This window comes from Astatotilapia calliptera, chromosome 17 (genome assembly GCF_964374335.1).
Source record: "Astatotilapia calliptera chromosome 17, fAstCal68.1, whole genome shotgun sequence".
Classification (NCBI taxonomy): domain Eukaryota; kingdom Metazoa; phylum Chordata; class Actinopteri; order Cichliformes; family Cichlidae; genus Astatotilapia; species Astatotilapia calliptera.
Genome location: NC_137438.1, coordinates 8,765,665 through 8,781,745, shown reverse-complemented (window position 1 = coordinate 8,781,745; position 16,081 = coordinate 8,765,665). Strand labels below are relative to the sequence as shown.

At 40.1% G+C, this 16,081-nt stretch overlaps 1 protein-coding gene across 5 annotated transcripts in view; it reads right to left on the bottom strand.

The window, feature by feature from the left end:
* The window catches only part of LOC113009621 (discs large homolog 1-like protein), a 114,881-nt gene that overhangs the window by 92,128 nt on the left and 6,672 nt on the right, over positions 1-16,081 (bottom strand). The window contains exon 1 of one of the 5 annotated variants that reach the window (XM_080292181.1): positions 10,487-11,009. The exons of 2 other annotated variants lie outside the window; for them this stretch is intronic. In XM_080292181.1, coding sequence (XP_080148307.1) covers positions 10,487-10,588 — 102 coding nt within the window. In that variant the 5' untranslated portion in view covers positions 10,589-11,009. Of the gene's footprint in view, positions 1-1,051; positions 1,272-10,486; positions 11,010-16,081 lie in introns of those variants that run through there. 2 more of the 5 variants (XM_080292183.1, XM_080292182.1) reach the window with 2 other exon arrangements.

The window sequence follows — 16,081 nt, the reverse complement described above, 5'->3', positions numbered from 1 at the left end:
TATAACACTTTAAAATATGATGTCAACATTCATGCTCCTGGTATATGTTGAAAAGTCAACTGATAGGGTTGCAAACTATATATTTGGTAAGCTTTATAAGTAAGAAAGCTAAAGAATCAACTTGGCAAAAGCAGCAAGAAATTGCAGAAGTGTAATATCCTGATGTGTAGGAGTGTATCACTTAGGCCATCGACTGATGTGGGCTGGCACTGAGATCAGCTGATCTGTTGGGTTTGCGGCTTAGCTTGACTTTGTGACCTGCCTGAAGTAACACTTTACTTACTGGATGTTTTCTTAACTGGGAATCTTTAACAGAAATATAATGTGTAAGCTGAGAGGCCTCACCAGCAAACAGGACAAAGACTTTTTTAATGATTGCTCTTGACAAGTCAGTTTTAGCTTTGAATATTTTCAGAAGTTACCGTAAATTGATATATTATGAGGTCAGTATGCTACTTGGGCAAATAATTAAAGATCAATCACAAAACAGCAGTCAGATAGTGAAAACAATCATAAGTTTTAGGCCAAAACCAACTATTAAGTTCTCATTCTCAATGATAATTAAAGTAACAGACCATCATACCAAAGATATCAAAATTACGTCTGCATTTAGATACGATAGTCTAAAATGAGGCCCTGCGTACTATGCGTGATCTCTAAATGAACTGAAAAGGCACGTACTAGCTGCTCACATTTGCAGTATCAGGAATTAAGAGGAAGATGTTGGTAATAAGCTGCCTGTAGACCTTGTAATATCAAATCAGACAGCAGAAAACAAACCTGCCTCTCTCTTTCTCTCTCTCGCTCTCTCACACAGACACACAGCTGGAGCTCTCTCGCTTTCTGTCTTGCTCTCTTTCCGGCTTCTAACTCTTACCTTAGTTTACCTTGCCTACAAGCCCATTAATAAACTTACTCATTACCTCTGCCCTTCTCTCTCAGCACATTTTGCCTAAGTCAGTGTCTCTCTCCCACAGTCCATAACTTCACCTGTGTGTCCCTCTAACTCTGCCGTACTCACAAACACAAACATGCATAGCTCTCTACCTACCTTGCATCCAAACATCAGAGATATGGTGTTGTTGGTGCATGCTACTTTGCAGTGGCACAACATGTGGCTAACGTTAGCTAGCTGGTCCCAGACTTGGGGGGCATCCTAGCCTTCATACACACATTTCACACTCACACACCTCCACACACTCACACAGACACATGCACACATGCACACGCATGTGTTCTATCTACCGCGCTCCATCCTGTCCCACAATCCCCCACTCTGCTGCCCTCCCACCCCCTGCCCACCCCCCACCGCCTGACTACGGTCCTCAGCTGTGGCAGGCCAGCGTCCTCTCCCTCACGCTCTTCATCGCTCCCATCATCTTCATCAGTGTAATCCTCATAGCTGGTCAGGATGCAGGGAGCACCATGGTCACTGTCTGCCCGTGTGTCAGCAAATGTATGTATGTATGTGAGTGTGTCAGAAAATGTTAGCACGTGTGTGTGTGTGTGTGTGTGTGTGTGTGTGTGTGTGAGTGTGTTTTCAGTATGTTGTTATTGTCAGCATGTGTGGGTCAGTCTGTCTGTGTGTGTGCATGAATGAGTGTGTGAGTGCATCTGTGAGTGTGTAAGTATGGATGTGGTCTCTCTTGTCCTCCTCTGCAGCAGCAGTCCCAATCCTCTATCTCCTCTCTCTCTATCAGTGTGAGCAGTGTGAGTGTTTGCCTCTCTCGTTCTAACACTACCCTTCTCTCTCACTCTCTCGCTTTCTCTCTCCTGCTTGCTTTCTTTCGATGTCCCTCTCTCTCCCTCTGCTTGCCTTGTTCACTTTCCCTCGGTTTGCTCCACTGCCTCTCTTGGCCCGCCTTTCAACAGCGAGATCAATGAGCGAAAAGGAAAAGAAAGAAAGACAGAAAAAAAAGAAAGAGCAGAGACCTGCTTGCAAAGGTAAACGGAGAATTAAAAATGTGTCTTCTCTCTCCCTGCATTTCTTTTACTCTTTGCACCTCTCTCACTTTCTCCCTGCTGCAGTAATGCTCTGATTTGTACATCCATACACTCCTATATGCACAGAGTGAGGAAGAGTAAGGAAATGATATAGTATTATAACGGCTAGTGAAAACTGAGCTGATAGAATATTGCACAATAAGGGAAACATAAAGAGTAAATAAGTGAGGCAGAGACAATGTTATTACATCATCCAGAGTCACAATCCATGATACATACATGCAAAGAAATACCACTGGAATAACTCGTTCATTTGACATTTGAACACAGCGCTGTTGTGCTGGTGGCACTGAGCCATTTGAAACCACAGGTGACAGTGTGATCACGGATCAGAGGAAACACGGTGTAAAAAAGTCATCAGATTTCCCAAAACACTAAAAACAGCTGAAAAAATTTGAATATAAAAAATGAACCTGCCTCTTGCTCACAAAGCAGAGCGCAGAAGCAGGCAAGGTGAAAATTTGGGTCTGACACACAGATGAATCATAAGAATCACAAAAATCATATTAAAGTTCTCATATCTAAGTGTTTTATTCTGAAAATAAGTTGGTCTTAACATCATCTTGTTTTGTGGTTTCCTACTTGCAAGCTACCCAGATCGCAGGTAGGGCTTTGGCTGTATCACACTGCCCACACTAATAATGCTACACAGTTTTATATGATTAAAAAAAGGTGTAATCTGATGAAAGTCCAGACATGTCTGAGAGCGAGAGCAGAGTCACAGCCTCCAATGACAATTTAGCTCCTAAAAATGTTCCTGCTAAAGGTGGAAACAACAAACTTGAGGCAAAAACCCACTGGGTGGGTAAAGGTGGGGTTTAAACCACTGGTTAAAAAGCTTGTCCCAATATACAACATCATTCATTTTTATTATGTTACAGTATTGTGCAGGGTCCTGAAGAGTTACAAGGTTATGTTACTTTAGTTATTGTTGAATTAAAGTGATCACATGACTTCAAGCAAATTCTACTGTTTTGGTCAGCTGACCACCAAAAAGTGCAACTTTCAAACTAGTTAAAATGCTTCAGTTCACTCTGTTGATTCAATCAGACAATGAACAGCACATAGTAGAAGTGCTGTTCATATGTGTGTGCTGCTCTAGGATGAAAGGTGAAAAACATATCTGTGCATGTCATAGCAGGTTTTAATACAGTGAAATATAGATATTTTTTAGCTCATAGCATCAATTATTTAATCTTCTACTAACTGCAACAATTGCAAGTGCACATTCATCATTTATGAGCTGTTGTTGCAGTCCGTTTTTTGATGACGTCATTCTGCATTGCAACAGCTGAGCAATTTTTACATCTGGACAATCCTGTGGGTTTTTGTAAAAAACCTGTTTGATGGTATTGCTGGTACATCTCCACAGTGACAGAGAGGGCTACTGTTATTGTTGGTGTAAACATGAGCAGGTTCCTTGCAAACACACTGTTAGTATGTAGTGGAAACTGAGATCCTTGCAAAACTATCTTACGAATAGAAGTCTTAACTCGAATGAATGAACAAATACGTCTAAAGAACCTATTAAAGTTCTGATTGATTCTGTGACAAAAACAAAGCTACTATCAGCTGCTCCCTTATTTACAAAGAGGCACCACAGCAGGTCGCTCTGCATGAGTGATGTGGCATATTTTTACACCGTGCACAACCCCAAAGGGATATGTGTGTCCTTTAGGGAAATATGTAAACCACTACCTATTACTATGTGTTTACTATACATATTAGGGTAAAGAACTCCATTAAAACTAAATATTCATTTAATAATACTATTTATTAAATAAATATTAAAAAATATTAAAGTCAGAACCGCTATAGTTAAAAGTAGTTATTTCTACCTAAAGTGCTATGTATTTGGTGTTTGTATTTGGCTCCATTCAGGGAACTCCTTGCATTTCCGTGGACATGCATGGAAAGCTGGAGTTGAGGAGAGCAGCAACAAGACCATGGCTGAACACAGAGCAGTTATGACTGACAACTGGTATGAGACTGATGTCTGTCTCGAGTTAGATACAGCATGGAAGGAGAAGCTTGGGGCAAGATAAGTTACAAAATGGCCTGCAGAAACCGTAAACAAGCGAAACCAACTTGAACCGTGTCCTCGATGCGATTTTTCAATTGGATGCTATGCCATCTGTTATCAGCTAAATAAAAACAGTGAGGTGGCCTCGAACTGAAATCTGCTGAGTTGCCAGGAAGAGCTTTGTGTTCAGCTTCAACTTATGCTGTGCACAGTTTTTGCCAATCCCCCACCCTACGTATGTAAATTTAGCGCTGTAGTGGCCACAGTTTAACCTGTTACTTTCCCAATAAAGTCAAGGGGAAAACTTCCAGTTGTTTAGGGTTTTTTATTCCAGACCAATAGCAAATATATTCAATTCAGTCATATAAAAGATAAGCAGAATTAACGCTTTGCAGCGCTCAACTTGACCAACTTACTTGAATCAATTTACAACCATGTCTGTGCCGACTCATATAGTATGTAATAAAGAATTTGCAGGAATTTAACAGGTGGGCATCAAAGACAAAGACAGCAAGCACAAAAACATATTATTCACTTCTGCTCCCGTATTGAATAATGGTGAATTTAAAGCAAAACTGACCTCTGACCTCACCTTTTGGATAATAAAGAAGTCATCACTTCATCATTTTTTGCAACACAGCTTCAAAGAAAAGCTTTTGAACTGAGTGCCGGTGTTCTTGAGTTACAGCCAAAATATTTTGTGGCTGTTATACGTGACCATGAAATTCAAATAAGTTTATCCTTGAGTCCAAGGATAAACTTATTTTTAACAGAAAGACAGTCAATAGATTTAAAGAAATTCCTTCAAGACTTGGGTCACAGTTCAGCACATTTTCTTCTATTAATCAACTAATTGATCCACTAACAGATAAATTAACCACTAATTAATTTAGCTCCACAACAGCGTGTAGCTGTTTTACGTGTTGTAAATGCCAAGTCTGAGAACGGAGCAGGCAAATGGGGGGTAAAGGGCAGAGAAAGTCAAAGAAGTCAAAGCGTACTCCTTAATCAAGCTCTTGATGCTGATGGCTGAGCCATCTGGACCATCACACATGCAGACATGCAGACCTAGACACACGCAGTAGTCTCTCTGTGGTTGCCTTTGCCTTCTCACCTCCACTTGCAAACAAACAACACAGCATGAGAGAGAAAACAGAGAAGGCGAAACTGTGCACGAACAGAGGGGCTGAAGTGAACAAACGGTGACTCTGAGGTCACAGGGGCTAATTTTATAATACGGAATAGAGGAGAAGCAAAAGGAAAAATAAACTGATACCATCTTACGGTCATTTTATAGGCTTATTGGCAAACTAATCAAGCCACAGTTTAAGATTATGGCTGTATTTAAAACTGAGTGTTAGTAATGGCAAAATATTTTTAGATGCTATTCCAGCTGTACACAGATAAAGGAAGCACCTGGGTGAGCTAAAAAAGTTTAGAAGTTAATGCAGGTAGACAAGTCCTGTAAATAATGCAATGACACAAGAGGTTATTTTAAGCGTTTCATGGGAGAAACACTGTGTTTTGGATCCACTGTGAGATTTTTAAAAGCTATATTTCCTGGATGTCATTCTATAAACCATGTGATTATTGACACATTTCAAAACCTCCTAATTTATCCTAGTCTGGGAAAATTTGCATTTTTTTTGTAGTGAACCAGACTGCTGTTTTTATAGCTGTATATCCTGAATATACCCCAAATGCCCTTCTTTTCCTTTCCAATATTTACTGTGTTACGGTGATATTTTTTCAGTAGTGTGCAGAGCAGAAAATGTAAATTTCTCATTAACTAGATTTAGAGTGAGTCAGGACTGTGCGACATCACTGGATGAGTGAGAGATTGGCCATATACTACTACTAAGTTATTCTGGATTCATACACTAACGTCTTTCACGTCTCTCTTTCAGTCCAGAAACCTGAGACTGGATTTCTCCAGAAGTCAGCACAGGCTGAAGTGCCTGTCTTCAAATAGCCTTGGTTTTTGTGATAACCTCGCACGGAGACCAGCGATACAGTGAATCCCTCTGTGTTTGGCAAAGAGCAGATGGAGCTCCTGCTGATCTGTGTGCAACCACACACACAAACATGCATACATCTGGGATGACCTAAGGGGTTCTAGATCATATGGCTCACAGAATGTACTGGGAGAGTAAAGCTCACATCGGATCACAGACCAAATTTCCTGAAACACAGAAATAAAATAACAGCAGAACACAAAAAAGAAAGAAAGAAAGAAAGACAGAAAGACAGAAAGAAAGAAAGAAAGAAAGAAAGAAAGAAAGAAAGAAAGAAAGAAAGAAAGAAAGAAAGAAAGAAAGAAAGAAAGAAAGAAAGAAAGAAAGAAAGGAGGATGAAGGGAGTGAAGAAAAAGGAATAAATGACAAATGGGAAAAAGCAAGAGAGAGAGAGAGGATGCTACCTCATGAGCCTAGCAGGCATGCACTACATGTTAACATTAGTAGGTCAGCCAGCACAGAAATAACTACGCTGTGCGGATGTGTGTGTGTAATAACCTCATACACCCCCTTCCAGCCAATCGCTGTGGATTCTCCATTCTACAAGCCAACCAATTTAAAAAGGCACCATACATCAAGATTTTAAATATGGTCACATGATCACCTTTTACCAGCTGTATATTCAGTTTACACATGAGTGAATTCCCTTTAAAATAGAGCTCATTGTTTCCTCTAAAAGCTGAGTGAGGGCATCAGACTCCTGCTGAAACCTTGTAGCAGTAGCAAAATAAACATGAGGCAGAAATGAATTATAGGACATCTGCTGTTATCTGCTGAATATTTTATAATAAATAATGCCAAGGGACATGTCAGCTGACTGTGTGTTTAAATAGCAAACGTGGATGTTTTAAGTCACTGCAGAGAAACAATGTGAAACCCACTCATGTCACTGAATTTGTTAGACAGACAGTGCCACAATGTGGCAAAACACAGGCACTGCAGTACTTGGTTATTGTTCCTTATATATTTATATTTAGTTTTTAACACATCTGTCATCTATTCATGTAAATGTGGGGAAAAAACAAGTGAAATTTCTGACATGACAAATGTTCTTCCTTCTTCTTCTCAGGCATCGCCACAGTTGATCATCTGAATTTCACCCTATCTCTACCATCCTCTTCTGTCATCACTCTGCATGTTCTCCTTTACTGCATCCTTTACGTGAATCTTCTCTGTGATCTTTTCTCTTGTCTGCTTCCATATTCCGCATGCTTGGTCCAATTGAGGACACAGCACAAGGCTCAAAAGATGAGGACACTGTTGAAGAATTTGGGATTGTGGAAATGTTTTAGCTATTTAGTCATTTTATTTCTTTGGAACTGACCAAAGAATTTGGTTTTCCAGTTTGTTTGTGTTCTCCTGTAACACCTGAAAATTTTTCCTCGTCACAATTAAGATTTTAGTTTATCATTTATGCCCCTGTTATTTATTTAAAATGATGTTATATTCAAGTTCTGCCCAGCCACGTCTTTCCCATTCGTCAGGAATCCTCTCACTCTCCTGGCTGTGGAAGACTCAGTCTGGTTAAAAGGTCCACCGCCCACTTTCCTTGATATCTCCATAGCACCACAGATAGGTCATCCGGGGGCAATCGCCTTTACACTCTTCATCCTCCATCATAGCTGCCCTCATTTCCTCCTAACTAATCCTTTGGACTTCCTGATTCACTAGCTGTTCTCCATCCTTCCTCTCGCTCTCATTTTCTACATACATGAGCTCCTCAAAGTACTCCCTCCACTTTCCAAGCACACTTCCTTCACTCATTAGTTCATTTCCACCTCTATCCTTAATCACCCTAACCTGCTCTTTCCAGCTTGGACTCTCTTCCTTCAGCCTCACATAAAATGTAACTATAAGCCTTTGCCTTTGTCACCTCTCTCTTGTCCTGTCCTCCCAGTATTCCTGTCTACCTCCCAGAGTATCTCACTTTTCCTTTGTCAACCTCTTCGTTTGAACCACCAAGTCTTCGTGTCTTTTTCCTTTAACCAGAGGTTATACCAAATATCCTCTAGGCAGCTTCCCTCACCATGTTAGCTGTACTATCCAAGAGATCTCTCCCTTACCGACCAGATTTTGTCTCAACTGTTCCCTGAACATTTTTCAACTTACACTATTTAATCCTTGCCTCTAAGTTCATTGGCTACCATCCAGTGCTGCCTCCCCTGACCCAGACTTGCAGTCTCATATCGCTTTTAGATTGGAGCAGATTCCTTCACTCTTATGCATCAATGAACTTTCCTCTCTCTTCCTGAAATATGTGTTCACCACAACCATTTCTATCCTTTTCACAAAATCCACTGCCATCCTTTATACCATAGCTACCCAACTCCATCTCACCCCTGTTCCCTTCACCTACATGTCCACTGAAGTCTGCTTCAATCACCGCTCTGCACTAAGCAGGAACTACATTAAAAGCAAAGAATTCATTTAAACAAAAGGCCACGTTTCCTTAATTGTGACTGTCTGAAGCAGCATTCAAATAATTCTGATTATCAGAGGTTTCTTTAATTAAATCAACTTGGAGTTATTGTCCACCAGCTTCTAGCAGAAAGTGAAAATATCAGAAATCCAAACGTTGTTCTAAACAATGTCAAATCAAGATGAGACTGAAGGGCAGTGCATGGGACTTCAGAACCTTTTTGATTATTGAATCATTAATATGCAAAAACAACCAGGAACAGCAAAAAGAGAGGATCAATACACTGAACTTTGTTCACTGACGCACAAAAAAAGTTGCTTCAGAGTTTGCTTGTCTAAAGAAGGAGAGGTCTCTAAACAATTCCTTAAAAGTTACCTGCTTAGAGTTGGATAAGGTCAGATTACACTACCTTGTAAAAGCATCTGCAAAGAGTCGCAGACACTGCAGATTAGTAGTTGATCTTAAGGCACTACTTTTTAGTTATTCGTGACAATTTCAGTGTACAAGGACATCAATATAGAGCCACACATGGACCCGTAGATTTAAAATAGTAAGAGAAGAAGGTCTGAGTGATTAAAATCACAAAGGTTCAAAGCAACAATTGCAGAGGTAACAGGGTTATTTCAGTTTGGAGGTGTTTAGCCTTCTTTGGAACTAGACAAGTGACCTGAATCCAAAAAAAGGTTAACACTGCAGCAGGATAATGAGCCAAAAACACACCCCGAAGCTTTACAAGAAACAGCCGAAGACCAGCGAAAACCAGTGAGCGCTGACTGTCACAGATTTTCCTCCACAGTTACCAGTCACAGACTGGCAAAGCCAAACATTCCTAATATCACAACACTGACAGATTATGCTGGAATAAAAATGTACAGGACATAACTTTAAGATATAAAATACTCTGAAATTCATGCAAATTATTTAAATAATCAGCTATTAAATTGTAATATTAAAAAATATACATTTAACCAATGCATTATTAGATATCACTGGCTGACTGAAGGTACTAAGAAAGAAAAAAAATAATCTATCATATAACCGGAGTAGGCTAATGCAAAAGTCAGGGATGTAAACTTGTCAAAGTTTCTGTGTCTTTAAGACACTCAAATGTAATTTTTAAATCTTATTTCTTCTGCACCCTTTGCATTTATAGTATTTGCTTCACTGCAGAATTCAAGTGTTCCTACAAAACAACTTTCTTATAACGTGAAACAAAGCATCTCTAAAATATAAATGAACACTGTGGTCATGTTTCAGCGTCGTCAAGGGAGCTTCACACCCATGAACAGCTCCTATTCAAGAAATTTTGGATGGATTTGGGTTGGCAATTATTTCCAGTTAGCTAGCACTGGATCACTTTCATTGACTACACTGCAGCATTCGATCCACTGTGGCCAATACTGATGCATATAAGTATATAGAGTGTTCCTAAGTACTTTAGAAGAATTTAGTTTAGTGGTTAGCATTCATGACTTAGCATTAGAATGCAGCTAAGTAATGTTAAAGCTGTAACCTCTGACCCTGTACTAATTCTTCTTAATTACTGAGCTCCTCTTGGTTTTCAGCCAGTTCCTGTACCTCCTAGTACCGCTGATATACTTCTGTGGAACTAATTCCAAGATAGTTTTTAAGCCTTGCATACATAGGTGTGTTAACCTACACTTTACCTAAGATATGGTTAAAAATGAGCTAAATACTGTGAAAAACTAGGCTGCAATAATAAAAATAGTCCTACTATATTGCATTCTTGTGTTAAAATGCATTTGCAGAATAAACAGAGGACATTTAATTATAGGTAAACATGTAATTCCACACCTGAGTTTAATGTCATATAATCCTTAAGCGTACCTAAATTGTGCATGCAATAACACACAACACATACAGAGGTAATGGACAGCTGGTTATTTATTACTAAAGTAAGTTACACCTTATTTGCCTCTGCTACTCAACTACAGTACAAATCTGTTTCTTCTATGTGAACTGCAAAGTCATAAAGTGTAATTGAAATAATATAATATACATTACATTGATTGAAACCGCAGAGTGGCAGTGCTCCATTTTCACAATTAGCCCACGTGGTGGCCCAGTAGTATCGGCTGTCCTACAGGCAGGCCAGTCCAGAGACATAGTCCAATTCTCTACAGGTGTGGGCCATACAGAGCCAAGACGACGTTTCACCAAACTGTAACAGCGGTCCTGAGTCGCTATATTCGTTCTACTGCAGATGCATGTCACTGGACTCAACTGTCCTACAGCTGCTTACAAAGTTCTCTCTTGCTCGTCTCTCCTCACATGGCTTCTCTGCTGATTACTCCGTCTGATGTTTGAGCCCTCCTCACAGTTACATCACGATGCCAGCTGGACAGCTGTTCAGATGGTAGGACTACAGAAAGGATTTATCATGGCCTTTTCCTGGCAATTGCAAGTAAAGTACCCCTGAAAAACTAGGCATGCAATGACTGCATGAAGTGTTCATGCAGCCATGGTCTTTTCTGGCTTTCTTTCCAAGGTCTTTGTGTATCTCATCATTTTTTTCTCTCTATCCTCCTCTTTGTCCATCCTAAAATAGTTCCACCTCTTTAAAGTCTATTAGCAGCCTAAGGTAAGCCTCTTAGGAGAGACTCTTGCTCTCTTGGTGCACAGAAGGCACTCAGTCAGACCAAACAATAATCAGTCACTAATAAAACCAGAGTGGGATTTAAGACTGGATATATCAGAGAGCAAAAGAGGATTGGGCAAGCTAGAGAGGAGAGTATTCATACACAGTTAAATACCCAGACTGCGTGACTCTGAAGACTAGGCAAAGATAACCCAAATAATATAAAATGCAGTTTTTCATTTAATTTATAAAGAGAAAAAATGTATCTGGCCCAATATGCAAAAGTAATTATACCCTAAACCTAAGAAGTGGTTTTGTCACACTTGGCAGCAAGAATTGCAATCAAGCTTTCGCGATGACTGCCAGTGAGCTTTTCACTGCTACTTCCTATTATTCTCCAGATTCCTTTGTGATGAATGATCTTGGAATCAGGCTGTATTTGGAAGTTTTTGGTAGAACTGACAGTTCTGCTAAAGTTAATCATAAACCCTTGGATTTGATTCTGTGCATACAGACAGAAGATCACGCTCCTAAGAGTTAATTTCATATAAATAAGCTCAGGATCTGGCAGACACATAGTATTTCTAGCTAAGGTGGCAGGACGACAGAGTAGTCAGCATGTTTACCTTTTACATAGACAGTAAGGTTCAAACCACCAAACGCCCAGACCACAATATATTAGGTGTAACTGTCAAGGCCAAATCCCTCTACACGCCCATAATGAAGACTATTTTCATAAGCCAGAAGCCATCTTCCAAACTTATGATCAAAATTATTTTCACTCTGTTCAAGATGTTGTTTTTAGTTTAAGAAGCTCTAGGACAAGCTGTGAGACTGGCAGGGAGACATTGATTTGAAACTTTATTGTAGGTTTTATGATGGTTTTTACTTTTTTGTGGGGTGTCTATTACTTTGAAATTACTGAGGGGAAAGAACATCTTCTGTAATTAATACAGTTCATCTTCAGCTACATGTATGCCCAGTTTTTGTGCTGAAAATAAGACACAGGAGAGACAGCTAAGTAGTTGGAGTAATGTTTGGAGTCTAAAAAAAGTGAGCAAAATCAGGAGAAAGTTGAGGACATAATTACACTGTACTGACAGGATCTCTCTCACGCATTCATTACTAATTAATTCTACTGGTACATTTCCATGCTACAGTAGTGTTTCGCCTGTCCGTACTATTGGCAGACTGATATACTTAAACTGTCTGAGAAAAAAAAAAAATATGGGTGGAAGGTCTAAAATTGGTCATTTTTATCCCACTGCTCTGAAGTTGCTAGGCATCCATGGATATAAATGAAACACTTTAGGTGAGTAATTAAAAACAATATAATACTTGTATAACATGTTATATGTGTAAAAATGCTAAAAAAAAATTAGCCATTTGTTAGGTAATTGCCATGGAACATGATAACGTTATAATATCAGATACAGATAAGACCCTTCAAGGGTCTAAGATGTCCCAGTTTGGTCACTAAACTAAAGAAATAAACAAACAGAGAGTTAATGTTTTATATATTTACATTAGCTCCTTCTCTGTGTCTCAAATTGTGCACCTTCACTCGTGACTTTGGGTGCATAAAGGCAAGTACCACAGTACCCCTATGGTGTATTCATAAAAGTCAAAAACTGAGTTTTAATAGCTCAGTTGTTACAATCTTAGCTACATAGTGGCAAAAGAAGACGCTAGTTGCTAGCTGGAAGAAGCATATCTATTTTAGGCAAGTTATATGTGTTCTGATATGGCTTAGTTTTTATATCTTTTTTCAAATGTATGTGTTATGTATAAGAATTTGGTATTATATACAGAGGTTCAAGAATCAAATGTCCCCAAAAAACAGCAGGTAGCACAATAACTGCAGTCAAACCCTGCATCATTTCAGGAAAATGTACAACTCATAGTGTTGGATTTCAGACAGTGCTCTGTCAAAATCCTACAAAATACATGTTAATATCGCCTCTGTCAGTGCGCCCCAGGGCAGCTGTGGCTACAATGTAGCTTGCCATCACCAGTGTGTGAATGTGTGTGTGAATGGGTGGATGACTGGATGGCATCCAGTCGTGTCTCTATGTCTCAGTGTCTAGTCTGCTTCCTTCTGATTCTCCAACACGTTCTCACTCCCAAAGCATAACATTTTACACTAGGTGACAAATCGTCGATATATTAAACTTCCGGGTGCATGCACATGCACAGATCAGAAAAATTAGGAAACATGAGAACTATTTGGAATGAATCTAGACATGTGCATTTGTTTTACTTAAATCGCTTTGGAAAACAATATCTAATGTCATTAAAGTGCTGGTTAAGGTTAGGGATAAGGGTAGGGTTAGGGCTGGAATACATGGCTGGAACATGTATTACCACGAGAGCGTCATTCTACTGGATTTCATCCATAACCCGGCGCGTAGCATAGGAGCGTGGAATGTCACCTTTCGTGTTCCTCAGGAACACCTTGGGACTTGACAAATCGTCCGTATATTACGCCTCAGGAGTGAGAACGGGCTGGATTGTCTCATGTGTCCTGTTTTAACTTGACAGTCCCATGTCCTATGTCAGAGTACCTGGTTTTGCTTCCCCTTGCCTCATTATGCCTTATTCCTCACAGCTGTGTTTCCCTCCCGTTTCCCATTCTCTCATTACTCCCTTGTGTATTTAAGCCCTATGTTTTCCTTCCATCACCACCCCCATGTGCTGTGTTTGTTCTCTCCATGCTACTGGTATTTGCCAGTTCTCTGTTCCCAGTTTAGTTCCCTAGTTTCTTAGTGTTTTTGGTTTGAGTTTCATGTTTCTAGTTTCTTATTTTTGTTTTTGTTTTCTGTATTAGTGTAAGAGTTGTTCCTGCAATAAAACTGCCATTTTGAGTTTCCTCTCCATGTATGAGCCCTGTGTTTGGGTCCTACATCCTGCCTGCCACACAACAAACCATGACAGTAGGTAGTGTGCTCCATGATAGGGTACTTTTAGTACTTATTTGAGAAATGCAAAAATTTTAAGATTGTCGATTTTTTTGCAGTATACAAAACTTGAACTTTTTTTCTCAAGTCCACACACAAATATCTTTGTCACCTTTTTGCCTGCTGCAACATGCAGGCTTTAAATCTGTCCCAGCTCACACTGATTCAACTCCTTATAAATGGGTCATGCATTTCTGAGCATGAACATATGTGCATAATGCATGTGTTTAATTTTGCCAGCCTAGTTTTTTTTTAGCCAAGTTCTCTCTTCTGCCTCAAGAGCAGTCAGTCATTCAGTCAACCACTGCACCAGTCGCATACCTTCACAGCCAGGCAGTCGCTCTTTTGAAGTGTCTGTCCTATCAACCTAGTTTGCTGTCTCTCTGGGTGTCACATGATGTCAGACCAATAACTGTACATCAGATCAGCATTCCCATTAGAATCGCTTCACAAAAGCACAGCCTACTACTCTTATAACCTGTTTATTCACAAACTAAAGCAAGTCAACTGTACATGAAGCAACCGTGTCCCCAATTTGATATGGCTAAGTTTCCCATCAATGATTCATTCAGAATGAGTTTGACATTAAAAATTAAGGCATTGCTGTAATGACTGAATAAATACACCGATCACAAAATTATAAAACTTTAGCTATTTAAATTTTTTTCACTGTCTTAATGACCACACTGACACACCCTGTACTCCTGTGCCCTGATTTGTCTTCTCCGCCACTTTCTACAGTAGCCTGCTCTGTTCCCGTGTCTCACCTTGGTAGTGAGGATACAGATGCAATCCATCCTCACCAGTTCGACTGGCAAACTTTCACCAAAACATCTCGTGGCTCCAACTTTCCTGTTCCACCAATCAGATGTTTGCTGCTTTTGGTGGCATGTTTTTCCCGTCTGTCTGTCTCTGTCTCCTTCTTTCCTTTCATCGTTCAGTTTCTCTCTCCTCCCTTTCTTGTGTCCTCTCCACCTGTCCTTTCATCGGAGCAGCCAGATAGGACTTCTCTCCTAAAACAGAGGCCGAATCGGAAACATGGCGAGTCTGTCCCGATGCACCTCGACCCGCCCTCTTGGTTTCCAGCTGCTTTCTTCGTTTTATGGCAGCTGGTAGCCACATTTTGAACTCGAAGAGTGCATGGCTCAGAATATATATCGGCACGCATGCAGAACACTCAGCACACATACACACGCAAACACACACAAAAAAAAGCGGCAAACGTCTGGAGACAGCCGCAGAAGCGCACACACATGGATGCACAGGCAAACACTCACACTGACAGACGTGTATGCACAGACATAAGCGCATACACAAACAGATTCACACACACTCACACCACTCTCTGCTTTTTTTTATCAGGTCAGGTCTCTGTTTGGCAGAAGTGGGGGGGCTTGAGTGAACAGTAACAGCGGTATAGCAATGGATGCTCTACTTTCAACTTTTTGACTGTGGGCGAAGTTAAAGCTCCATATGTAGCCCAAAGCTACACGCAGAGCTGCGATTTGACTCTTTTGCTTTTCCTTGATACACAACATTACTACAGCTGGCACTGTAATATACTGTATGTGTACAATATACAGTAAATGCTGTAATATAGAGCAAATACTATACACTACCTGTGGCGCTGAGAGAGAAGGGAAAGTTGGAGTAAGCAAATCCATGTCTAACACTCACATCTGCAGCAGAGCATGAACATGTGCAACATGTCTTCGAGTTCACATGTGCATTTGTATCTGCTCTACTTTTTTGTCCTATTCCTGTGCTTGCACTCATTGTTGTTTTTTCCTGATGCTCTCCGTTGCCAACAGAAAGTGGTCAGTCTGTCTGCACTGGGCTGTGATAACCAGAATCATTATTAATAGCTTTGGGGTGAAAAAAAAACAACTAAACATTCTTCACTATCCAAACAAAAGTGAGTTCTTATTAGCTGGCTAAAGTTAGACAAGGTCATGATGGCAAGGCAGTAACATTTTGAATAGTTTAAAGGACCTACCAAGTGTAATGTGGGCTGCTGTGGAAAAGGATGGTGCAATTTTGGCCACTACAACAAGAATTAGATGA